At 40.3% G+C, this 25,036-nt stretch overlaps 1 protein-coding gene across 4 annotated transcripts in view; it reads left to right on the top strand.

Annotated features, from left to right (window-relative positions):
- WDFY3 (WD repeat and FYVE domain containing 3) overlaps positions 1-25,036 on the top strand; it is a 166,319-nt gene extending 141,283 nt beyond the window's left edge. For all 4 annotated transcript variants that reach the window (XM_069855348.1, XM_069855349.1, XM_069855347.1 and 1 more), the window contains 21 exons: positions 36-184; positions 462-582; positions 960-1,045; positions 1,400-1,480; positions 2,027-2,081; positions 2,418-2,537; positions 3,322-3,439; positions 4,582-4,688; positions 5,455-5,608; positions 8,081-8,172; positions 8,452-8,664; positions 11,357-11,504; positions 12,638-12,792; positions 13,236-13,394; positions 14,867-15,046; positions 16,094-16,276; positions 17,146-17,242; positions 18,219-18,548; positions 19,913-20,024; positions 20,375-20,572; positions 21,387-25,036. In XM_069855348.1, the coding sequence (XP_069711449.1) occupies positions 36-184; positions 462-582; positions 960-1,045; positions 1,400-1,480; positions 2,027-2,081; positions 2,418-2,537; positions 3,322-3,439; positions 4,582-4,688; positions 5,455-5,608; positions 8,081-8,172; positions 8,452-8,664; positions 11,357-11,504; positions 12,638-12,792; positions 13,236-13,394; positions 14,867-15,046; positions 16,094-16,276; positions 17,146-17,242; positions 18,219-18,548; positions 19,913-20,024; positions 20,375-20,572; positions 21,387-21,507 (2,979 nt within the window). In that variant the 3' untranslated portion in view covers positions 21,508-25,036. The remainder of the gene's footprint in view (positions 1-35; positions 185-461; positions 583-959; positions 1,046-1,399; positions 1,481-2,026; positions 2,082-2,417; positions 2,538-3,321; positions 3,440-4,581; positions 4,689-5,454; positions 5,609-8,080; positions 8,173-8,451; positions 8,665-11,356; positions 11,505-12,637; positions 12,793-13,235; positions 13,395-14,866; positions 15,047-16,093; positions 16,277-17,145; positions 17,243-18,218; positions 18,549-19,912; positions 20,025-20,374; positions 20,573-21,386) is intronic.

Genomic DNA, 25,036 nt, shown 5'->3' with positions numbered 1-25,036 from the left:
AGCTGCTTTTCCTAAGTATCTGCTTTTCATTACAGATTCAGCATATGTACCGCTGTGCTCGAGTTCAGGGACTTGACACCAGCGAAGGGCTGCTTCTCTTCGGCAAAGAGCACTTCTATGTCATTGATGGATTTACCATGACAGCCACCAGAGAAATACGGGATATTGAGACACTGCCTCCGAAGTGAGTAGTTTAATCAAGTGTTTCTTCAGTCTCTAATAGCTGAACAAGAACTATTTAATGAGATTTTTTGAGGAGTCGACTGCAAAATAATGTCAGATTCAGAAAGACCTCAGGAGCCATTTCCTCAGGAGCAATTTGCATCGCACAATGTGGTATGGTTTGTTGTGAAAATCAAGTGTTTCTAAAACTGGACTTGCATATGAATGAAGAAAAATAATTCTTTCGATTTATCTTCTCTTTAATCACTTCTCTCTTGCCTGTTTATGCCCCTTTACAGGATGCATGAGCCAATCATACCTAGGGGAGCAAGGCAAGGTCCAAGTCAACTCAAAAGAACATGCAGCATTTTTGCGTATGAAGATATCAAGGAAGTACATAAAAGGAGATACCTTTTGCAGGTAATGGACACTGTTTGTATTGAGGAGCCAACTTTGGAATTTTTTGACAATGTCATTTTTAAAAAGTAAAATAAATATTTAACTGATCAGTATTTGGAAAGTGAAGTTATTCACTGTGTAGAAATTGAAGTACTTAATTTGGGCGTACTTAATTTGGGCATCCTTGTTTGAACGTTTGACTTGACATGGTTTAGTTTATTGGGTGTATTGGTGAATTCTAGTGTTTTCAAAAAAAAACGTCTGGCCCCACTAAGCAAAGTTTGCTTCACCATAATTTGGTGTTAGATGTAGTATAGTATGACTAAACTGGTCTGCACCTTCAGAGGTGACAAGCAAATATGTTACTGTTGACATGGGTTTGTTCTCTTTGTTTTCAGCCAATTGCAATTGAAGTTTTCTCAGGAGATGGACGGAACTATCTTCTAGCTTTCCAAAAAGGGGTTAGAAACAAAGTTTATCAAAGGTATTGTAAAATAAGTTAGAACTAATATGAATATTTGCAAGTATCTGTCTGGAGCCATATTTGAGCCTACAGTGACCTAAAAACCAGAAACAGATTGTAAGAGTGATGGATTTTAGTGGATAACCTAATGGCAACTTAGTGCTGCGTGGAAGAACTGCTAGGAAGCGCTGATGCCTGCATGCGAAACTTACTGTATGCATTCAGTGAGAAAAGGGTCTTTCTGGATTTGTTGAAGATGTTACATAGCTGCTCAAAATGAAGTCTGTAACTGTACTAAATGCACTCTGTTTCTAAGGAAAAGACATACCAAGGACAGAAACACTGATCTTAATCTTCTTTCAACTGCTGATGCAGGTTTTTGGCTGTGGTGCCATCTCTAACTGACAGTTCAGAGTCAGTGTCTGGGCAGAGACCAAACACCAGCGTAGAGCAAGGGTAGGTGATTCTGTTCTTCACAAGCTCTGCAGCTCATCAATTTCAAATAAATGATGCTTGCATCAAGATCAGAATTCACTGGAGAGTACTGCAACCTCAGTATAAAATTGGGCATTACCAACCACGGTCAGTGACTTTGTGCTCCAGTTATTTTGAACATACCAATATAATTGGTGGAATTGGTCTATCTTTTTACTAATTAATATATGCAATCAGGGTTAATGTTATCAGTACACAGATATTTTATGAAAGGAACTGGAGTGCCAAAGCCAATGAAATTTGTCTAAATTTTAAAAAGATATTTTCCATGTCATGAGCCTGTTAAATACATTTGCGCTTGCACTGAATTGCATAATTAATGTGCATAATTTTAATGGTCCTTGTTTAGAAGTAAAAAAGGCACTGCTTAAGCAAAAAGGAACGAAACCTGATATTTATAATTGTTACAATTTACAAGTTTTTATCTTTAAACTTTTGATTTTCTTGTGACAATGTAACAGAGATCTTACTGCTAAGTCAGAAAATGCACTTCCTTCTTCCCATTAGGTCTGGCTTGCTTAGCACTTTAGTGGGAGAAAAATCTGTTACTCAAAGATGGGAAGTAAGTATGAAAATCTGGGGGGGGTTGTATTAAATTACACATTTTGTAGCGATATTTAATTAATCAGTGCACATAAGTTGCATGCTCTTATTCAAACAGGTGGAATATACTGCTATAGGAAGTGTGTCTCAGCACTTTAGTGCACAGTATTGCATGATGTCATCATCCAATAGGAAATGATTTTGCCGTTTAAAATTCAAGGGGAGAGACTGTAAAGTAGTAATATTGAAGTTTCTTATGTTTGAATAGAGCTGAACACCTTGACAGTCTGGCAGCGTAGGCATTTGATTGTTGTAAATTGAACACTTCACAGTGCTGTTATCTGTCTTCCTTAAGAGAGGAGAAATCAGTAACTTCCAGTACCTGATGCACTTAAACACTCTGGCGGGCAGATCCTATAACGATCTCATGCAGTACCCTGTCTTTCCCTGGATCCTCGCAGACTATGATTCAGAGGTAAATGAAACATCTTGTTAGCCTTGTCAGCAGCCTTTTGCTTGCTAAAGGTTTTGCAAATATTACAGCTGGCTCATTACAGCCTTGGTAAAGCCAAGCCTTATCTTTATTGCCGGTAGTAATGTTCCTTCTCTTCATCAGTGGGTGTGATGTTAGAGGCTGCGCCGTGCGGGCAGTTCCTTGCCTGCACTGATTTTATGGATGATCCTGGACTGTGATAGGCAAGGGCCGGGAAACATAGCTTGTTCTAAGGCAATTGCCTCTCTGTTGCAGCAGTCCCTGTAAGTCTTTGCATTGGCTTTCCACTGAATATCTTGAAAGACATTAAGCCCACAGAGAAATGATGCTTGTGTGGAAAACTGTGTTAGGGGCTACAAAGAAATACGGCCCCATGGTGAAGAATTTGCTTTTTAAAAAAATGAAACATCCTATTAATGCTTTGTGTGCAGCCATTGCTACCAGCTAGACCATAACATAAAATATTGTTAAGGTGCATGTCAGCTGTTCAAGAACAGAACTGGGGGACTCTTGAGGACAGGATGATGGTAGCAGGGCAAAAAGTATTCAGATGGGACTTAAAATAAAGAATAATGACTCTCTTAAAACAATCCTTTGGACTTACCTAAACATATCCAACGTTGCAGCTACTGTGTGTCTAAAAATAAAAGATGACAGTCTTAGGAGGTATGTAGTCTTAAACGGGTTGTCAGCAGTGTTGAAAGGGTTTTGTTTGTGTTTGGGTTTTTTTATTTTTTAATAGATTTGGTGTCTGTTATTTTTAAAGGAGCTGGATCTTACGAATCCCAAGACATTCAGAAACCTGGCCAAGCCCATGGGAGCTCAAACAGAAGACAGGTTAGCCCAATACAAGAAGCGATACAAAGATTGGGAAGATCCAAATGGTAAGTAATGATATGTCCTGTAGGAGGAACAGAGGGACGTGTACCTGTCACATGATGGGAGTGAGTAATGGATTTCATATTATGGGTTAAGAGGCCTGGATGTGAATATGCAGAACTCTTATCATGTGTTTTAGCGAGTCTCCAATAAATACTACCTTCAAGCAAAAGGGTGGTGGCTTTCTTGCGGTGTATTTGTTTCGTACTTGAATGACAGCCTTTACTTATGTGTAAAAATAAAGACTAAACAGTTGCACATTCAGAACAGTTTAACATTGTCTAAAGAGTAAAGTAGCTGTCTCTACTAATACAGTTTGAGTGCTGCTGCAAGGAGAGAAGTTGTACAAAAGAATGGGAATACTTCTGCGTTAGCAACACTTTAGCTTTTTCATTTCTTGTCTAATGCATTTTTCTTTTGCTAGTATTTTCTTAGCAAAAAAAATAGACTCGGAATGAGATGCAATTAAGTTACTTATTCTTTATTTTAGAGCATCCTTGTGTATAGAAAATAAAACCTGTGTGTTTGTCAAGGCAGCTATTATACAACACACTTTTTTTGTGTGCTTTTATTGAAGACAGAAGCCTTTTTAGCTACTGCGGTGCTGTTCAGTATCAAGCAACAGCCAGTGGCAAGGTTGTTCATTTCTAGAAATGAACCAATATATCCGAAGTGTTATTTATTTATGCAGACTTTCTGCCAGGAGATGAAGAAATTAAAAGCTGTAAAACATCTGTAGCCAACAATTCTGTAACGTATTTCTGCCCAAGCCTTTAAATCCACAGCATCTAGTAAGACAAAAAGTAAAATTAAAGTTCCTTCAGCAGAAATCACCAAAGCTGCGCTGCAACATTTCAATTAGTTAAAATTAAAAATGACTAATGATTCGGTATTGCTCTGCAGAAGCCCATTGAACTAGAAGCACTGGTCTGCAGCCAGAACTCAAGTGGTGGCTGTGAAAAAGCATAAAGCTTTCATATTCTTGAGATTTAAAAGTGCAGATTCCTATTTTAAATGTGTTCAAGGTCATAGAGTAATCAAAAGGCAGCACCAATTAAATTTATTAAATTTTTCTTCAGTAAGTACTGATTTTGTCACCTAACTGCTTTATTTTGTTCTCTTGTTTATGATTTTTAATCTTCTGCAGGGGAAACTCCAGCTTATCACTATGGGACCCACTATTCATCGGCCATGATAGTGGCTTCCTATCTTGTACGGATGGAGCCGTTTACTCAGATTTTCTTACGGTTACAGGTAAAAATTACATTGCCTCACTTTTTTTCCTGCTGTACGTTTGAGGCCTAAGTGAGAAATAGAATCAATGGGCTATATTTTTATCAAATATGCTAGAAGAAATATTTTTAGCTGAATCATTATTGCCTGGGAGGTTTTTGATGTTTCTTGTAAAAAATGTAGTGGAATTCACTTCTTTTTTTCTTGTACATTTTTCTATATGTGTGCCGAGAAAAATTGCAGCATACAAAAAAACAAAGCAAGTTTTATTGTGAGAAATACTTCTCTCATCATGCTTTATTTGTCTGTTGTTGAAAGATTATATGCCAGTTGTGTAGTTCTGTGCTGGAGGTGTTGAAAGATTATTTTCAAGCAATATGTCTATCCAAACAACCATTTTAGTAATCAGTGTTAAAATAAACATTTGCAGAGCCTGGAATAGTTTGTCAGTTTGATGGGAAAGGGAGTTTGTAACGTCACACATAAAATATTTTCCTAGACAGAAGCCATCAGACAAAAAGATTTGTGTTTCTTCAGAAGAGAATAAACTTTAAAATAGGTCTTGATGACTCTCTTCTTAAAATTCTGTATCTCAGTGCTTTATGTTTATTATTATTGCATACCAAAAAGTAAGGCAGCTGTTCAAATTGGTTTTGTTACAGGAAGAAACATGCTACGTTCTGTAGTGTCTTTATTAAATAGAGAATGTTCTGATTTGCCCTCTTGGCAAAATCTGCTGTGCTGAGAGCTGTTGCAATGCTGACATGCTTCTCACTTTGTCCCACAGGGTGGTCACTTTGACCTGGCTGACCGAATGTTTCACAGCGTACGGGAGGCTTGGTATTCAGCGTCGAAGCACAACATGGCAGACGTGAAGGAGCTCATCCCAGAGTTCTTCTACCTCCCTGAGTTCCTGCTGAATTCCAACAATTTTGACCTAGGTAGACAGAAAGAGCTTGATAGCAATGAGAGCAGTGCCAGACATGAGAAAAGTATCTCATAATATGGGCAGATAAAGATTTGTTTAGCTGCACGAGAAAATGATAGACGATCTGCACATTCTGATGTGAAAGCACAAGTGAGATCACTTCTGGTGTTTCCTGATATTACATGTTTATTCGATATTGCATCTGAAAACCTGAATGAATGGGGACCCGTCAGGTTGTCAGGAAGACTGTAGCAGTAATTCTTACTGCCTCTGTGATACCTCAAATTTATCAGACTTAAGATATTTTCTCAAGCAGTGAATATTAATTTTAAGCCATTAATGCAAAGCTTGTTCTGAGAGTTGCCAAACAAGACACTGAAATACCCAAAAAGGATTTTTGTTTGGAGTGGTGTGTTTTAGTTGATTTTGGGGTGTTCTATCCATTCAAAATTCACAGTCATGTTTCATGTGGTGTTTCTCTGGTTTGCGTTTTTCTCCACATAACTTGCTACTCCATGATGGTTCTCACTATCTCTTTTGTGGATTTTTTTAAGACATGCAAAATCTATTTGACAGTCTTCACTTTTAGAACTTCCTCTTAACGTTCTCCTCAAGGCTTTGCTGAAATGTCATAGTTGGCTTTTGTGAGAGATTATTGTACAGGAGTCAAATTTCACACCTCTTGGCCATAGGAGATGCATGTTCCATAGAATGTATGTCACACTTAGCAGTGGTGTTAAGCTCTTATTTTTTTGAGCTCTGTGCTGTGAATCTAATATCAATAGTAAAGATTAATCAGATTTTAGCAGCCTCAAATCCTTCATTCAAAATGCATTGTAAGAGATTGGAAGCACAACCTTAAAAAACCAAAAGCAAACTCAAACGAACACTCTGCAAAACCTCTCACAGGTGTATCTCACACAGAAGGGTATGGCTGCTACCAGAAAAATGTTTAGATCTTGTCCACTTAGCTCCATGTCTCATAATTTTGGACCGTGGCCATCGGAGTCCTAGCAATTATTCACTGAGCATTTGGAATAACAGTAGAAGAGGTTTTGTTATGCATAACTGTCAAACACTCCGTGATACTTTTGTTTGTGTTAATTTGTAGTAATCCCACTGCCCTTCTTCCAAGACAGAGAGGAGGAAGGTTCAGAGTCTTACAATGCAAGCAGTGTTTATGTTGGAGCAATGTGCTTAGTACTTGTGTACCCCTGTAAACTTGGACATTTGTTGATGGTCTTCTGAGCTGATAGGAAGCGTGGAATTGTGTCTTGGCAACAAGCAATAAAGCAAGAGTATAACTGGGAAGTCTTAACAAACATGGTTTTAGTAATCGCAACATGCCACCCTTTAATGTTCAGAGTGGGAAGGGGGCTCTCCAAGACCCAGATGAATATGTATGGCCAGATTGTGCCCAGGGGAATCACCAGTGTCCTTGAGCGCGAAGCTTGGGAAGGATACCAGTTACCTTTTCACTGTTAGGGAGCAAATCTTTAGCCTGCACTCCTGTGATGTGTAGCCATTCTCATGGGTAAAACAATATTTCTGTTCCTCAATACGGAACATTTGTGTTGTGAAGAAAATTAATTCCAGGATGAAATACTGTTCCACCAGGGCTTCTCAATACAGTTTGTTGCTACAGTGTCTTGGACTGGGATTTATTGTCTTCACAATATACTCGCTAGACGTGCTGTTGCTATATATGCACTAAACCAATACCAAATACTGGAAACTAGGCCCTCTCTTACATTGAGGCTAACATGTTTATGCCTGTTTTCCTTTTAGAATAAGAACAAGGAAGTCAAAAAGAGATGAGAAAATGAACCTTGCTGTGTCAGTTCCTCTGAGTACAAAATGGGCAGCTTCTATGGTAGCAGTTCTTGGTAGCAGGGTTGGCTGCTTGGTGCAAACTAAACAGACACAACAAAGATTTTGTTTGTGCAGTGGTTGCAAAAGGCTGTTTTACTGACTGTTTTCATTAACTTTCGTGCCCTGCTGTGGGTCTTTCCTGCGATGGGGAATGAAAAGCAGACATTTACTTAAATAGAGAAGTAAAGACGTAATAATCCTGTCCCAAAACATGGGGAACTATAAAAGTTTTGAGTTCAAACTGTACGTTACGAAGTTGTGAATACTGAGGAGGAATAATCTAATCAATGCCTCTACCTAGAAGTGTAATGTTTGTTTTGAAATGAATGTTTTGTTGCTGAAACACTATGATCATCTTCAAAACTCTTAGCAGTGAGTATTTGAATTCTTCTTCCTGTGAGCAATCTTTTCTGAACAGCTGAGGCAGATTTTTTTTTGTTTTTCAGTGCCCAGCATTTAAAAATGACACAGCATTTTTTAAGAAAGAGTGACATTACTTGGGTTAGAAAGGAAAGGTATTAGAATTTGGTTTCTTAAAGCAATTTTTATTCACTGTTGCTCTTGCAGTGCAGTTGCAGTCCTCTAATTTTTTCTTTTTTTTTTATTTTAATAGGTTGCAAACAAAATGGCACTAAACTTGGCGATGTAATACTCCCTCCATGGGCAAAAGGCGATCCTCGTGAATTTATCAGAGTTCATCGGGAGGTAATTTGCATTTTAGTAATGACAATAGAATACATCAGCTAGGGCTTTTCTGGGTTGAAGACTAATTGTGGCAAAGGTTTACAGAACCCAAGGTTTCCTCCCCTTCCTTTTTCGCTAGGGAGGAGTGTGTTGGGGCAAGACTTGCTTCAAGGAAAAAGCTTTATCAAAACGTAACAAGAATACGTCAAAATAAATTCTGCAATTTTCTTTGTGACAGATGTAGTAGACTCAACTAGTGACCAATACGGCTGGTTTTAATGCATGCCCTTTGAATTTCAGGCTCTGGAATGTGATTTTGTGAGTGCACACCTGCATGAGTGGATTGACTTGATCTTTGGCTATAAACAGCAAGGTCCTGCTGCAGTAGAAGCTGTAAATGTCTTTCACCATCTCTTCTATGAGGGGCAAGTGGACATATATAACATCAACGATCCATTAAAAGAGACAGCTACCATAGGATTCATTAATAACTTTGGACAGATACCAAAGCAGGTATACTCTTGTAGAATTCTTATTTGCTGGGTGACACTTGAATTGAAATGTATTAATATAGAATGAGAAAGTATTTTAGGATTGAAACTTCCTGGGAGTGTTTTTCCATAAATATTCTTCTTTGATGTGAAATCATTTACGTTTCCATCATAAATGTAGTGAAGATGAAATTTGCGCTTTGCTTGCAAGATTAAAAATTACTTTTTTTTTCTCCTTGCATCCTTAAAATAAAGGTGAAATGAATTATGGTTCAGCTGTAAAAATAGGCATAAAAACAAAAGTATATTCCTGCTGCAAAGTCAGAGGGTAGCAGTGAAAGTGCAGCTTTGAAGTACTGCCTGGTGTTTAGATATTTTAAGTTATCCTGTAATGCTCATGTTTGGGTTTTTTAACATCAGTTTCTTGGTGCTCTGCAGGACTTGGTCGCATATTTTTATTTGAAGAATCCATTGAAAAGAATATAAATTAAGAAGATTGACTTCTTAAATTAATAGGATTGACTCTTGGAGGACAGCTATAGCTAAGAAGCTAAATAGACACATTTTTGGTGCAGCTTTAAAGTTTATGTTCTTCTTAAGAGACTACGATAAATTATTAAATGCAATACTAAATCTGAAGTTTTACTGTCTGGGGTTTCAGTGTTGGGGGGTGTGATGGTTTCTTTCTTTCTAGCTTTCTTCATTTTTGTTTTTTTTAAATTAGGCATTTCTTAGGATGTGGCCTTTTTTGCTGTCCGGTGAAACTTTTAAATGTCATTTGTGATTTTTCCAGTCCTAGATCAGGTGAAAGCCACAAATACCTTCAGCATTTCTCTGGCAACCCAACGCACATGTTGGGCACTCTAGACTGCAGCGGCAGATAATGTTTCAGGACAGCCACAGGATATTTCCTGTGGGGACCTACTAACACCTGTCTGTGTCATTTCTTGGAAGGAAAGCTGAGAACTGCTAATCTATCTTCTGTGGCTACTTTTTTCCTTAGTAATCTAGATATTTAGTGGCTATGGGGTTTACTCCTTTTAAGCAATAGTTAGTCACTGGTTGTGATGATAATCAGACATGGCCCAACTGAATCCACGATGAACAAATAAAGATTGAGGCTGGAAGCAGGACAATTGAAGAGTATTGCAGCTGAGTCTGAAGGTCTGCTTGAATCTTCAAATGCCTGTTAGGTACAAACCTATGATGAGATGTACCAGAAATTGCATAGTGCTTTGCTAGAGGAAATAGACAAATTGCAGTAAATTTGGGAAACTCAAAACTCTTTCCTTAGGTTATTTTTGGTGGTGAGTACATTTTTATGTAACTGTAGAGTTTTTGCTGTAGCCCCCTGTGACGGTCTACAGTGGATCAAGGGCAGGCTGTCTTAGTGATGTGGCTGCTGTGCACTTTTTCAGTCCTCTGCTGCATGGAGATATAACACAAAGAACATATCTTCTTTATCCCATCTCTTCTACTAGTAATGCCCCTGGTAGTTCTGTTTCCCGTTTTCGGAAGTTGTGCTGCAAAACATTCCAGAGCCCGTGGTGCACTGGGAGGAGGGCTCTCGCAGACTCTGTGATGGTCCCAAGATGCCACAGCCCGGGTGGGATAAAAGCAGGAGCAAGAGGAGCAGTTGCCCAAAGGAGAAAGGAGTTTGGCTGTTTTTCTTGCTGGAACTGCCATTTTTTTAGATAGATTGTCTATGTGAAAACCGTGTGATGTGCCTTCTCTTTCTGTCTTCTTATAGCCCAGCCAGCCGGAGACGTGCTGTAGTTCAGGGAGAGCTGTGGCACGTGGGCCTGTTGTTACCCCTTGTACCCAGAGCATAGGTGCAAGCAGTAGAAACGTGTGTACACACTCATAGCTCAGATACTTCAGGCTTATGCGTGTTCTGTCTGCTTTGGCTAGGCAAACAGCGAACACGTTTTGAAGTGCTGTAAGGAAAATAACTTTCAGCCTTAGAATTTCAGTTCTACTTTCAGTGCTTTAGTAGCCTCTCTGTGAAAGAGAATCAAAGTCTTACAAAATATCACTCAGCGTTTATATTTGTCATTTACACATTATGATACGTATCATCCATCATCTAAGATGTTTATTATGAATTTAGAAAGTAATAAATCTTAGTGCACGTCATTGAGCGCGACTTCTTAGAAATAACGATTGGCTTGTTTAACGCTGTCTGGGATATCAGGAGTGGTCACCAAAGCAGTAAAATGGAAATTCAATCACTCTTAACGAAAAGCTAGGTGCTAAGATGCATTTCTTGTGCGTGATTGTCATATGTGGCTCAGTTACATGGCCACTCCTGCCTTGACTCTGTTCTTTGGTAGCCTGGCAGCCTCCAAGTGCGCGAGGTGCTCTTTGTGGGACGCAGTTTGCTTCAAAGGCAAAACCTTGCTTTCTGTTTGCTGTAGGTTAGAATTTAACCCATCAACTTGGGGATTTTTGCTTGCTTTACTTCAACTGCTTTTGCAACAGGAGGTAGCTTTAAAAATACTTTGCTTGTTATAGCCTTGTTGGATTTCGTGTTATTTGTTGATGTCTTATTGAAATGGTTGCCATCAGTTATTAGTGAATACCAAGAACCTTAAAAGTAACGTTTGCTGACTTGGAGGATTTTTAGAAGGTAAATTGGATGTACTGATGATCTTTTTAAGCTTGTGTTCTTGTAAAGCTGTAATTTTTTATGATAATTTGTTGATGAATTTCAGCTCTTTAAAAAACCCCACCCACCAAAGCGTGTTAGAAGCCGACCGAATGGCGAGGCTGTGGGAACCTCTGTGCCCCCTGGTTCCACAAGTGACAAGATCTTTTTCCATCATTTGGATAACCTGCGGCCGTCTCTTGCCCCGGTGAAAGGTAAACTGTAAAACCATGGTAGTTATTCCTGTTTCTTTGTCAGAGCATTCAGAGTTTCGGCAAGATCATCCTTGTGTGTTTAAGGGACGAGTGGGTGAGGCACTGAAGGGCATGGTTTAGTGTTTAATAGGAATGGTTGGACTCGATGATCCAGTGGGTCTTTTCCAGCCTGGTGATTCTATGATTATTTTCTGTGTTTTGCTTAGTTCTTATGTTCTTAATGTCTATACTTTTGTGAGAAAGAAATATTTAAAATATCCTAGTGCTGTAGGGTTATGTTTTTAGCCATCTTAAAGTGTATTTGGGAAGCACCAAATCTGTTATATAAAACCTTTTTAAAAACAGAGGCATAAAATTAGGCCCAAGTACCTCTTTAAATTTTAATTTAACAAACAATATTCAGGGTATGTTCCTTCTGGGCCTCATTTTTTGGTGATTTTTGTAGCAGGGTTCTTTATCACAGTGCCAAGAAATTGTAAGAAATGTTGGCAGGAGAGGGTGATGTTGGTAGCTGCACTAGGATGAGAAAAGGTGGGTTTTGACTTAATATTTGATGTTGGACTGAACAAAAGTTAGTTTTCTGTGAGGCAGGTAAGTGCTATACAGTGATTTCTTTCCTACTTGGTTAAAAGAATCTGTGCCTGCCTACTGAAAAGAGAGAAGGATGTGCTGTTACAACACGGCATAGCAGGACTACAGTCTAAGACAGGAAGTTAGAAAACACTAATTTTATTCGGAACGCTTGGGGAAAAACAGGTAGGACACTACGGGCTGTAGTCAGGAATGTACCCTCTGGAAACGCTTGACCAAGGTATTGGAAATGGTGCTATAAACTTGTGCTGAAAATGATACGATCAGTTTTAATGACCACAGACGTCTTGTCTGAACAAAAACTTGGGCAGCATCACAGGTGGGATTAGAGCCTAGGGGTGATGGTATCACCACCGGTGATGGTGCTTAGCCCTGCATTTGCTAGGAATACAGCAAAAGTTCCCATCATTGCAGTTGAAACAAAGACATGAGGAACATCAGTAATACAGAGATCCTGCTTTTGCAGAGCATCAGCTATTTAATAGGATCAGATAGTATTTGTCTGTGGTAGCAATCAAACATATCCCTGTTTTCTTTTTTAGAGCTCAAGGAGCCTGTGGGACAGATCGTGTGTACTGATAAAGGCATTCTGGCAGTAGAGCAGAATAAGGTTCTCATCCCACCTGCATGGAATAAAACTTTTGCTTGGGGCTATGCAGACCTCAGCTGCAGGCTGGGTACCTATGAGTCGGACAAGGTTTGTGATCTGAAATTTGTTTCAGTGCTGAATGTACCAAAAGGAATTAGTACTCAATAGTAAAAAAATTCAACAGTGGAACTTTATTTCAATTGTGAGTGAAATAATCTTGTACTGCATGTGTTTTATTGCTTCCTATCTGATGGTCTTCATTGTAACGCTGGCAGAATGACAGAAACCAATTAATAATTTTTTATCTGGTCTGCAAAATGTGAACAAATTAAATCTATGCATTTAAAACTCTTCTCTCATGTTCTCTCAGGAGGCATCTCATGGCAGAGGCTGGAATTGCTTCTGTTTGAGGGAAAACTGCTTAAGGGTTAGGAGCGATGTCTTAGTTACTTAATAGTCCAGTGTGCAGGGCAGCATCAGATTGTCTTTATTTTTATCCTACCAAACACTAATCCTGTAAGTAATTCTTCTTCTGTTTTCTTTATTTTTAGGCAGTAATTGTTTACGAATGTTTGTCAGAATGGGGTCAGATACTGTGTGCCATTTGCCCCAACCCCAAACTTGTTATCACTGGAGGAACAAGCACAGCAGTGTGTGTGTGGGAAATGGGCATCTCCAAAGAAAAAGCTAAAGCCCTTACACTGAAACAGGTAAAATGCAATAAAGATGCCTCTTACATAAATTATGTTACAAGATAAAAAGAATTACAAAAGGCTTATTGCTCATGAAGTAAGCTTCGAAATTATTAGTCCAGTAGACCTTTGGAGAACTGAGTAGTCGAGGTACTGATCTGCATTGAAAGTGAGCAAAACGCATCTCTCAAATTGTATCATTTTTAAGGATAGTTGATTGCCTGGAGCTTTTTGGAGAGATGGGGAATTTGGTAGCAATGCTAACAAAATTATACAGGTGTGTTTTGTGAAATCTGCTTTAATTGTAGTGTTGTATATAAAATACCCTGATCTGAACTGTGTCAGGGAGGGCAGTGAAGGAGACTGTTCCAAGGTTTCCATTTCCTTTTTAATTACCATTTGGATATACTTTAATTGCACTTCTGTGCAAAACTTTATTGTTCCTGGCAGTGATGTTTGTGGAGCAGAGTATAATTGTTCAAGATCACCTTAAGTTGTTCTTGCTTTGTTGATACAAAACATTGACTTTTAACCTAATAAAGGAGCACTCGTGCATTAAAGTGAGTTGCAGCTAAGTGCAGAGTAAAGTCTTATTTGTTTACTGATAAAAACCCAACCAAAACACAAAACCCACTCACAAACAAAACAAAACGAAAACTGCCCCCAACTACCTCAACGGATTTTAGAAGCTGTGTATTAGTTACAGGTACCGAGACTGTGAAGCGTTACTGTTCCTGTCAGCCTGTCTATAGCAGGACTTTTTCCAGAGGAAAGCTTCCTCTTAACTTAAGAAATGTAGAAAATTATTTAGTAACTTCCCGTGTGTCACCTCCAACAACTGCCCAAAGTTGTTTCCAAAGCTTTTTAGGAACAGTGCAAGATAAAATTCTTGAATTTGAGCAGCATACTGAAGGCCAATTACTGTACTTTAGCCAATGATTTGTAACTGAGTAAGATGCAATATTCCGACTGCGTTCCGGACTCCTGTTCCAATGGCCTGTTAAGCCAAAAATGTAAAAGCAGTGACTAATACAAGTAGATGCTTGTAATTTTCTCCTCTTTCCAACTGACTTTGCCTTTTTGTTGCAACACTTTCATGCCTGTTGTCTATTCTCTAACATCAGAGTTTGAGAAAACAGAAGTCTGTGTGGGAGCTATTTTCTAGTTACAAAGAATTTGTTTTCAGAATGTAATTTCAGGTTGCAGCGTGGAACACAGAGTAATCTGATAAATAGGCTACTGGTGCAGATGGGGTTGGAAAATTATTTTTAGGTGGGGTTTTTTATAACATGTAGGAGGCTTTTTAAATAGAGGAAATATTAACTTTTTCAATTATGTAAACAGTTGCCAACTGAAGTAAGACAGTTGCATCTTCTGACGTGGTATTTATGTTTACATTATCAGAATCTTTACAGATAGGTAGGTTTAGTGTAGTAATTTTTGTACGCTGTTCTGATCACAGCTTATTCCTTTCGACTCTTGTTTTGCAGGCATTACTGGGTCATACTGACACTGTCACGTGCTTAACAACATCGCTAGCTTATCACATAATTGTGAGTGGATCACGAGACCGCACCTGCATCATCTGGGATTTGAATAAACTCTCTTTTCTAACCCAGCTTCGAGGTCACAGGGCTCCAGTTTCAGCACTCTGTATAAATGAACTAACGGTAAGAACCAAACACCATTCACCAGTGCACAGTGGGAACAGTAGCAAAGAAAAACAAACTAGGTCATCTGTTAGCTTGGCAAAAATTGTATAACTCATCTGAAAACTAATTAGCTGGCTTAGGGAATCTTTTTGCATCTTTTGTGCAGAGGCACACACAGGTTTAGTTCCATACAGAGCTGCTTGAGCTCAGAAGGATTTAATGCCAGTGCTGGCAGCATTGCAGCTGGTGTGGTATTCCAAGTGGGTTGTCAAACCTGCCACAGGAGCTGAGAAAAGGTTTTGATACGTGACCTTGGTTGACTTCAGTTCTGTTAAGCTTAATTTAAAGGAAGCAGAAGATACCTTGGATGGAGCTGCAGTGACAATTGTAGTAGAAACAAATATATCCTGAAAGTTTCTCCTTGGTGGTCCTATAAGTTACAGTTGCGAATTATCCAGCTCCCATGCACACCAAAGAATTTGTCTGAGTTGAAACTTAATGTAGGTGGTCTTTCAGAGCTTGATGGACCAGCTGGAGGAGGTGTAGTGCTTGAAATCAAGACAAAACAAAGCTGTCATGAAAGGAGGGGATAGCAAGAGGCACATATTATTAGCTGCTAATAGTCTGGTGGTTGTAGTGTTGCCACTGTCTTAGACTGCAGCTCCCATTTAACCTCTGCAGTAGTTTGGAGGCAAATAAAGTTTAAAGGTGGTGCATGTTCGTGAAAAAGGAGTCAACAAAAGCAGACTTCGAAAACTGAGAAGGGAGAGTAGTGAAAATACACTGTTGGACTATTTTGCTGTGAAAATTGGAGGGATTGGTCTGTTTGTTGTGTGCAACAACAAATAGGTGGCTACGAAGTCTGATTTTTTACATACAGTTTTTTAAAAAAGTTTATTGTCCTAAAGATTTGTTTAGGTGGCCAAACTCAGCTGTAACAGAACTTCCTGAGAAGTGCCAGCTTTGATGACTGAACTTGGCTTATAAATAATCCTGGCTTGTGTTTTTTGCTGGAAGAAACCTGAGACTAATATTGAAGTATGGAGTTGCTACTTGTCTTTGCAGGGGGATATCGTATCGTGTGCTGGCACTTACATCCATGTATGGAGCATTAATGGCAGCCCTACTGCAAGCGTAAACACTTTCACTGGCCGAAGCCAGCAAATAATGTGCTGCATTGTGTCAGAGATGAACGAGTGGGATACCCAGAACGTCATAGTAACAGGACATTCAGATGGAGTTGTCCGGGTAAGTACTAGAAGTCACTGCTTGGAAAAACAAGTGTGTGCTGTAGTAGTAGTTAAGAGAAGTCATGTGTACCCAGTGCAGTGTCCTGCTGATACCAGAAGCTGGCCTGCTCTACTTGGCTGTTCCACCTAAACTTAGCCCTGCAGAAAGGAGTCCAGGCTGGGTAGACAACGCAGAAAGGTTTTGGTGCTGGAACTAGCTGTGCCATTTCTGCACAGGGTGGTGCGCTGTATCCTGTCCACAAGTGAGATGGACATTGAAGGTTCATGGAAAACACTTTCAATGAGCAGAAGTTCCTATGCAGTCTTTCAGTTTTCTTTCTCCTTTTTGATGCAGCCATTGTGACCTGGTAACTAGCAATAGTCAGCTGCACACATTTTCCTTCCTGCTTTGTTTTGGTCTCTTTTTAGTCACGAGTTTTCATGTCTGGACATTGTAGTTTTCATGCAGCATTTTTTGTTTTGTACACCTTGAGACAATTCATTTTTCTGCCTAGAAAGAAAAGAGACGCTTAGTGTCATCTCTGATCACTGCAAGTCTAACCCCATTTTTCAGTACTTTGCTGTGTGCAGTCCTGGATCTGCCTTAGCAATCCGACCAGAAGATTCTGGTCATATGGAGTGGATTTTTTTTTTTTGAACAGCTAAGTTGTTAAAAAATAGCATAAGGTATGCGATTCAGGCATGAACGCAGACATCCTCTTACGGTATCTAGCCCCAGAAACCAGGTCGTAGTATGAAGATGTGACCTGCCTCTCATGCTACTAGTTGAAACACAGAGTTCTAATGAGCCGTCTTAACTCTAGAAGTAGCTCAGAAGAAAGCTCAGAGTTCAGTATATGCTGCTTTGCTTCTCCCCTGTCCTTCCAGTTCTGGCGGATGGAGTTTTTGCAAGTACCAGAAACACCAGCTCCAGAGCCTGCAGAAATGCTGGAAATGCAAGAGGATTGTCAGGAAGCACAAATAGGTAATACCTCCTGCTGAGCGTTTTGTATTTGCCTTTCATCTGATCTTCACTACACACAGGTAAAATTCTGTGTTCATGCAGTGCAGAATGGACAATGGGGATTTTTGTCCCAGAAGACGGTAGACATCCAGTGAGCATAATAACTATGGCATCAGAGTTCTTTGTTCTCCACTTTGCTTATGGTGGTTTAATACAGCTGCGAGTAACAAAAAATCATGCCCATCATAGCTTTACTTCTGTGAAGACTGAACTTTTCTGTGTGTGGCTGTTTCTGCTGTAAGTGAACCCACTGGATGCTACCGTTGTCCAGCAGTGCTGATCATACCATTTTCCGTTCTCAGAAGATTTTGGTCTGTGCTTGACGGGTGTTTGTTTTAGCCATCTCATCTTCCTCTTGCCCTCTTCCTGTTGAAGATACGATCTGGATTTGGACCTGTATCACATGATACTCATTAGTAATTATTATGTGAATACAGCTTTTTTTTTCAGTGTCACAAGGGATAGAACTACCTTCTGCACTTGGTTTTTTGTATTAACAAAACCTGTTATTAACAAATTGACGTAAAGTTTCTCAGTCAGCCGGAGTTTCGGCATAGCTGGCTGTGCTTATTTGCGTCATTTCTGCTGAAAGGCAGCAGGATTTCATTTTGTTAACTTGAGCATTTATAAAAATTTTTCTCATTGTGTCTGTTGTAGCCTACCTCAGATGGACTATCGCAGGAAATAGCTTCAGCTAGGGAGTGCTGTTTTCTGACAGGACATTGCAAAAGAAGATGAGTAGTGTGATTCCTGCTGATACTTAGGATAGCAGGAGCAGAATCTCTAAAGACTTCGAGATGCCTGCATGCAGCTTCCCTCTGGTCATGCTGTGATGGTACCTATTGGGCTGTAGGTAGCGGAGCAGCAGAAGAGGGAAAAAGCTCAGGCTATAGGCAGGTTTGCTAACAATGTCTTCTCTCCTGTTGGATGAATCCAGGGCAGGAAGCCCACGAAGAGGACAGCAGCGACTCTGAGGCAGACGATCCGTGCATAGGCCAAGACACAAAACTGCAGGAGAGCCAGAGTCAACCAAGCAGCACCAGCCACAGGCCTAGGTCGTCATCAAACAGAGCGGTGGCAGCGTGGTCAGCAGACAGCGGCTCTGATGACTCCAGGCGTTGGTCAGATCAGCTCAGCTTGGATGAGAAAGATGGCTTTATCTTTGTGAATTATTCTGAGGGACAAGCGAAAATGCATCCCCATGCTCAGGTTAACCACCCACACCCCAGCTATGCTGAAGCACGGCACTACAGCAAGCTTAAACCAGGTAAAAGAAATTGGGCGTGCTGCCTTTGTCAGATGAATGTGCTGCCTCATTGCTCTCTACAACTACCTGAAAGGAGGTTGTAGAGAGGAGGGTGCTGGCCTCTTCTTCCAAGAGGGAATGGCCTCAAGCTCCGCCAGGGGAGGTTTAGGCTAGACGTTAGGAAAAAATTCTTTACAGAAAGGGTCATTGGGCACTGGAACAGGCTGCCCAGGGAGGTGGTTGAGTCACCTTCCCTGGAGGTGTTTAAGGCACGGGTGGATGAGGTGCTGAGGGATATGGTTTAGTGTTTGATAGGAACGGTTGGACTCGATGATCCGGTGGGTCTCTTCCAACCTGGTTGTTCTGTGATTCTGCCAGCACTGACCCGTAAGGCCGTCTCACTGATAAATTCCGAAACGGTCAGTGAAGAGAAAAAGTTATGTGCAGAGGTTGCATGTTGGCTTAAGCTTTTCCTGAGAGGCTGTGGTCCATTTATGCTGGCCAGCAGCTAAGGTGCTCGCTCGCCACTGCCACCACAACCCCTCCTGCAGTAGGATGGTGGAGAGAATACAAAGAGCAAAAGCAAGGGAATTTGTGAGTTGAGGTAAGGATGGTCTAATAAGTGAAGGAAAGAGGAGAACATAGCAAAACAAATGATGCAAAGGTAATTGCTTTCTACCTCCTGCACGGAGAAAGATGGCCAGCCAGTCTCTGAGCAAACGGCTGCCTCCAAACCCCCTCTTCTCAGTTTTATTGCTGAGCATGATGTTATACGGTGTGGAATACTCCTTTGGTCAGTTTGAGTCAGCTGTCCAGCTTGTGTCCCCTCACAACGTATTGTGCATCTCCAAACTTCTGATGAGGGGTGGGGAGCAGAGCAGAGTGGGGAGAAAGAGAAAACCTGACGTTCTGCAAGAACTGCTCAACAACAGCCAAAGCATTGGTGTGTCATCAACGCTGTTCTAGTCACGTAGCCAAAACACAGCATCATGTGGGCTTTTATGAAGAAAATTATTGACAGTTGAGTCTCGAGATTAAAAATCAATGAAAATAAGTAAAATAAAAAATGAAACCCAAAGCTATCCCAGTCCTGTCAGGCTGTGGTTATAGGGCTTCCCCGCATACGTCACCACTCTCTGTAGCTCCCAGCTGGGCTTAGAGAATTGGAGACTCTGCATGTTGTTACGTATCCTCTCCTTTCTCCTTGGGGAGCACTTGAAAACTGTGGTTTCCCAGGGTCAAACTTGAGTCAGAGAGAGTTATCTCTTAGGAGGGATTTTTTTCATTCTGTGAAGTCACACAGAAAGGTGTGTTGGGGGAGTATGGAACACACATGAGAACAAGCAAGTTTGCTTTCTCCTCTCCTACTTCCTGTTCCTTTCTAGGATACAGATGGGAGCGTCAGTTGGTGTTTAGGAGCAAACTAACTATGCACACGGCATTCGATCGCAAAGACAACGCACATCCAGCAGAAATCACTGCACTCGGCATCTCTAAGTGAGTAGCTTGCAAGCAATTGATTAAAACATTTTTGTCAGTGTTGTCAGTGAGATGTGGTATGAACCAGCCATTGTTCTTTGCATAATGCTGGTTTTGTGGTGTTTCTGTTTAGGGTAGCCTTGTTCAAGGACTGAGATTAAAAAAATAACAAAACAAGTAGACTTATTCTGCTGCATTATGTTCCTAGAGTGTTGTTATAGCTCTGTTTCTCAGTCAGACCAGGCTAATTTGTGCATTAGTTCCTATGCTAGTAGTTTAATGTCGTTACTTATTCTGACATGCAAAACTGGTCATCAGTGTCTGTGCCAGAGTTGTTGCAGGAATGCTTTTGCTTTTTTTTCTTGCAGGGATCACAGCAGAATTCTTATTGGGGATGGTCGAGGCAGAGTGTTCAGCTGGTCCGTAAGCGATCAGCCTGGCCGATCTGCAGCCGATCACTGGGTGAAGGACGAGGGGGGAGACAGCTGCTCGGGCTGCGCAGTCCGATTTTCTCTCACTGAGAGACGTCACCATTGCAGGAACTGTGGACAGCTCTTCTGCCAGAAGTAAGCCAGGCAGCAGTCTCCTTTGGGCTCTTTTCTATACTGAGTTTTAAGCTCTTGCGTACCACGGAACTCTGCTGAAAGACACAGATTTCCGTTACCAAAAGAGAACTAATGAAGAATAAACATCAAAAATCTCAGAACTTCCAAGGAGAAGTTAGAAAAGACAGAACAGCCCCTTTATAAATCCAGTTAACAAGACAGGTATTGGGTGGTAATGAAGTCTGCTTGCAGCTTTGAAAATCTCCCTGTTGCCTGTCTGGGAAAAATCTAGATTAATGAACTTAACAAAGGAAAAGGTTAAAAAAAAAAAAAATAACACACACCAAAACAAACCAAACCAAACAAAACAAAAAAAACAGAAAAACAAGCTGCTTTTGCAGCAGCTAGTTCTTCTTGTCAGTCTACAAGCAGCTGTGTCAAAATGTAAATTGTGCACGGGACTGTAAGGGTGTTGATTTAGGAAGCCAGTAGCATGCAGCCTCAGACAGGAAAATGTATGATGGAGGATGTGTGAGCTCCCCTTTCCCAGGAGTCTCTTCTCTGGTCCACTGGGTCGGAGATGGTATTTCTAGTCTCATCTCGGTAGCTGTGCTTTGAATCTCAACTGGTGACAACAGCTGGTTTTAAGCTACCTGTCTGGCAGAGTTGTTGCGTTGTTTCTGTTTCTGCCACACTGCCTTGCATTTCTTTGTCAAGATATGTTTGGACAGTTTTCTGGTATTTGGAGTCATGAAGATCATTTCCACACCTGGATAGAAAATTGCCAAGTTAGGAGAGGATCTGTATTCACAGTGATGTTTGTTTTCCTCTACAGGTGCAGTAGGTTTCAATCTGAAATCAAGCGTCTGAAGATTTCATCGCCGGTCAGAGTGTGCCAGAACTGCTTCTACAACCTGCAGCACGAGCGGGGTGCGGAGGACGGGTCCAGAAATTGATGGGGTCCTGGCAAACGGAGATCCCAATCCAGCCCCGCCGTCACTCCAAGGACCAGTGAGAGTATCGTGCAGTGATCGGAAGGGATTAGAACATTGTTTACACTTAAGTTTATATTGAGTTTTAAGCACTAAAAGTAAAAAGGGATCATTGAATTGATTTGTGTTGACAGAAGGTGAGAGGCCAACAGGATGAAGTGGAGAGCAAGGCCCAGGAAGACGTGATTTATAACCACAAATCCAATAGAACTGTCAACCCCTAAACCTGTGTTGACGTGGCTATTGAGAAAATCCTCACTTATCCTAAAAACCCGTTCTTGTCTTGTTTTTGTAGAGCTAGACATCTTTATTGGGGGGAGGGGGGGGGGAGGCTTTTTAGAAGATAGTTGTAAATCTGCCTTCTTCGCAAGCAACTGTGTATATTGTAAATAGGTATAACGGCCTTTTTATCTAAATATGAACTTAACTGCCTGTTACATGGGACTTCAGATTAACCACTGTACTTTGTGTGGCATCTTTATCTCATCTATCAATTTAAATACGAATGTTTAAACAAAAATCAGAAAACTCAAAGGCATTACGCGTATTTCTGTTTAAAACCTAGTCTGTGCATGTTTGTCCTTTCAGTTGCCCACGGTATCTTATTTTAAGTAGGGCTATTCATAGAATTACATGGATTTTTTTCAAAAGAAAACATTTTTAAGACTAGGACTTGGAGTATTTTATTCTATAGCTGTAAGATAACCAGGAGCTAAATTGTACACTTGTGTTGCGTTTTATACCAAACTATTTACCACCTCAGTGTTGTTCATATTTAATAAGGCCTCTTTTATACATATGCCAGAGCTGGAGTTTTGTTAATAACTTTAATGTTCATTAGCAGCTGATTCATGCAGTGCAAGAACCAGCTTTTACCTTCTTTACTCAATAGCAATTGGCTTGCATATAGGTACAGAGTGAATTCCTTGTGCATAAAATTTAACCGCTGTTGTCCTGTAGCTTCTTTGCAAAAAAACTTTTGGAACAATAGGCATTGCTCTAAAACAGGGTGGTAGTAGTCACATCAGAAACACTTCTAAGAGCTATCCTTGTGTTTCAGCATGTCATCAACTTGAGGACAGCAGTAGATTTCCATTATGGTTTTTAAGTTCCAGTATGGATTTAATTGCAGTATTTTTTTACTACTTTGTCATTTCTTTTGCACTACATATGGGATGAAGTAGAGACACTGATATCCGCTGGGATTTGGAACGTGCGCATTGGATAGGCCCATGGACATAGTTTCGGACAGAGATCTTGTCAGTGGGTTTTTGGATGGGGGAGGGGAGCAGGGGGCAGGTTGGTGTTTGGTTTGGTTTGGGTTTTTTTTTTAATGTGTATATATTTTGTAAATGGGTGACAAACTGATCTAGATCTAGGTATATTCACAATGGATTCTTTTAAATAACAGTAAAGATCTGACCCAAATCAACAGAAGACAGGTGGCTCTGCTTTTGCTCTGCTGGTACTTCAGTGAGTGAAGGCACTCCCTGAAGACAATGGGATTATCCTTCTCTTGGAATGATTTGGGCAGACTGCTTTGGGACAGCAAATGACTAAATCTAGCGCTGTCATTGGAATTGCACCATCAAAAATGTCAGACCCTCTGCAGTGGTGTGAGCTCTTTCCAGAAGGTCTTTGGCACTAGGGAACACACCCGTCTTCTCTTGATTTGAGCTTCTAGTGGCGAATAATTTGTTAATCCTGACCACTTACTATTTACGCTGGTATCACACGTTTATGCACTGAAGGTTAAATATGTATTTTGATACATGTTTGTTTATTATGTATGTGCTGGTCTGTAAAATGAGATATATTCCTGTTTTGCTATGTATACTAGGTCCCCAGATGAACAGAAAGGCTTCTCTAGAGCCATTGCACGCTGTTAAGTAAAATGCAGGTTTATTGAAATGAGCTGACCCAAATAGATCCCTTTGGATCCAAAGAATGATCATCAAATAGCCACACGGCATGGCTACGCTGACAGATTAGTCCCTAAAACAAGAAGACGTCGTCAGTAAGCGTGCGTGGAGCACTGGAATTTCTATGTTCAGCTGTTCTCTCTAACGTTGCCTTCACCCTTCCCAACATGATGCAAAACCAGCATAATTCAGAAAACAGGCTAGTGGCCTTAACGCTTTCAGTTTGAAGAAAAGGCTATTTTAACAACCCTTAAATGCCTTTGAGTCCAGAGTTTTCTTCCCCTTTCCTTCAGATTCAAATTGAAACCAAATTTAAGGAAACCCTTTTTTTCTACGGCCTGGAAGTTGCACAGCCACATAATTAAACACTAATAAAACCCAGGTTTGTGTCACTAACACTGATGGTAATTGGAGCACTAAAGAAAGCAGTTGGCATATAGTACTAATGCAGGATAGTGTTCAGCTGCATAAGCAGGTAGTGGAGATGGTCTGTGTGTTTGATGTTTGGCAGCGCACTAAAAAAATTAAGGTCACTATTCTTTACAAACTCTGTAGCAGAAAGGTGAGTCCCAATTTACGTTTTGCCAACAGATCACCACAGCCCTCTGATTTAATTCTTCGGTTGCACTGTTCCAAAAACCCCGTTCTTGCTAGTAGGAGGTGGAGGGGGGAAAAACCACACCTGTTCGTATTTCCTCTGGCAGCTGGCGCTGTGGGCAACTGTTTTGTTCACTTGGGAGTGGGTTTATTTCCATTTCTTTCAAGCTTCTAATGCAAATACTTGCTTTGTTTTCCATGTAAAAATCTGTTGAGCAAAAATATACTCATGTACACTAACATTAGTAGACTGTATTCTCTGCAAGTACCTCACACGTCTTCTCCTGCCTTGTTCTTTGTAGTATAACTTATCCATGTACTCCTAACATTCGTACGTAGTGTGCAACCGTAGTGTCATGCTTAGGAGAGGGGGTTGGCTGCCTGCAGCCGACAGCCGTCAGTTCAATAGCAAAACACTTTAGGTAAGTTATTTTGCACTTTCTTATGTATAAAATTGGTAGAAACTTATATTTGCTTTGTATCATTTAAAGACTCCTTTCGTTTCAGTAAATGAACTGTGTATAAGATATTTATGCAGTTAAAACTGTTTTTAGAAAGTATTTTTAATTTCAGCAAGTTTGGTTACTTGTTGCATGACTATTAACACAGCTGACTTTTTGTGTCAGTGCAATGTATATTTTTTTTTGTCCTGTTATTAACTTGTAAGCCCTAGTTAAATGGCCATTTATTTGTACAGCATCAGGAGTAAATTGAAGATAACTGGCTAAGACTGGAGTGTGGAATTTTGTACTATATTGCAGAATCCAGTATCTGTTTTTTGGTGGTTACGTAAAAGGCCTGACGATTTACTATCTAGTGTGCAATCTGTGATATCTGAATGTTCATTGTATATTTGTCTCCAATGCAAAAAGGTAGAGTAACACAATTACAACAATACATGATTAAATGCAATAGTTCAGGTACTGAAGTATTTTTTTCATTTCAAATAAATACCTGCTATTTACCACCAAAAA

This window comes from Phaenicophaeus curvirostris, chromosome 4, assembly GCF_032191515.1.
Source record: "Phaenicophaeus curvirostris isolate KB17595 chromosome 4, BPBGC_Pcur_1.0, whole genome shotgun sequence".
NCBI lineage: Eukaryota > Metazoa > Chordata > Aves > Cuculiformes > Cuculidae > Phaenicophaeus > Phaenicophaeus curvirostris.
This window is presented reverse-complemented; position numbering and strand designations above follow the sequence as displayed.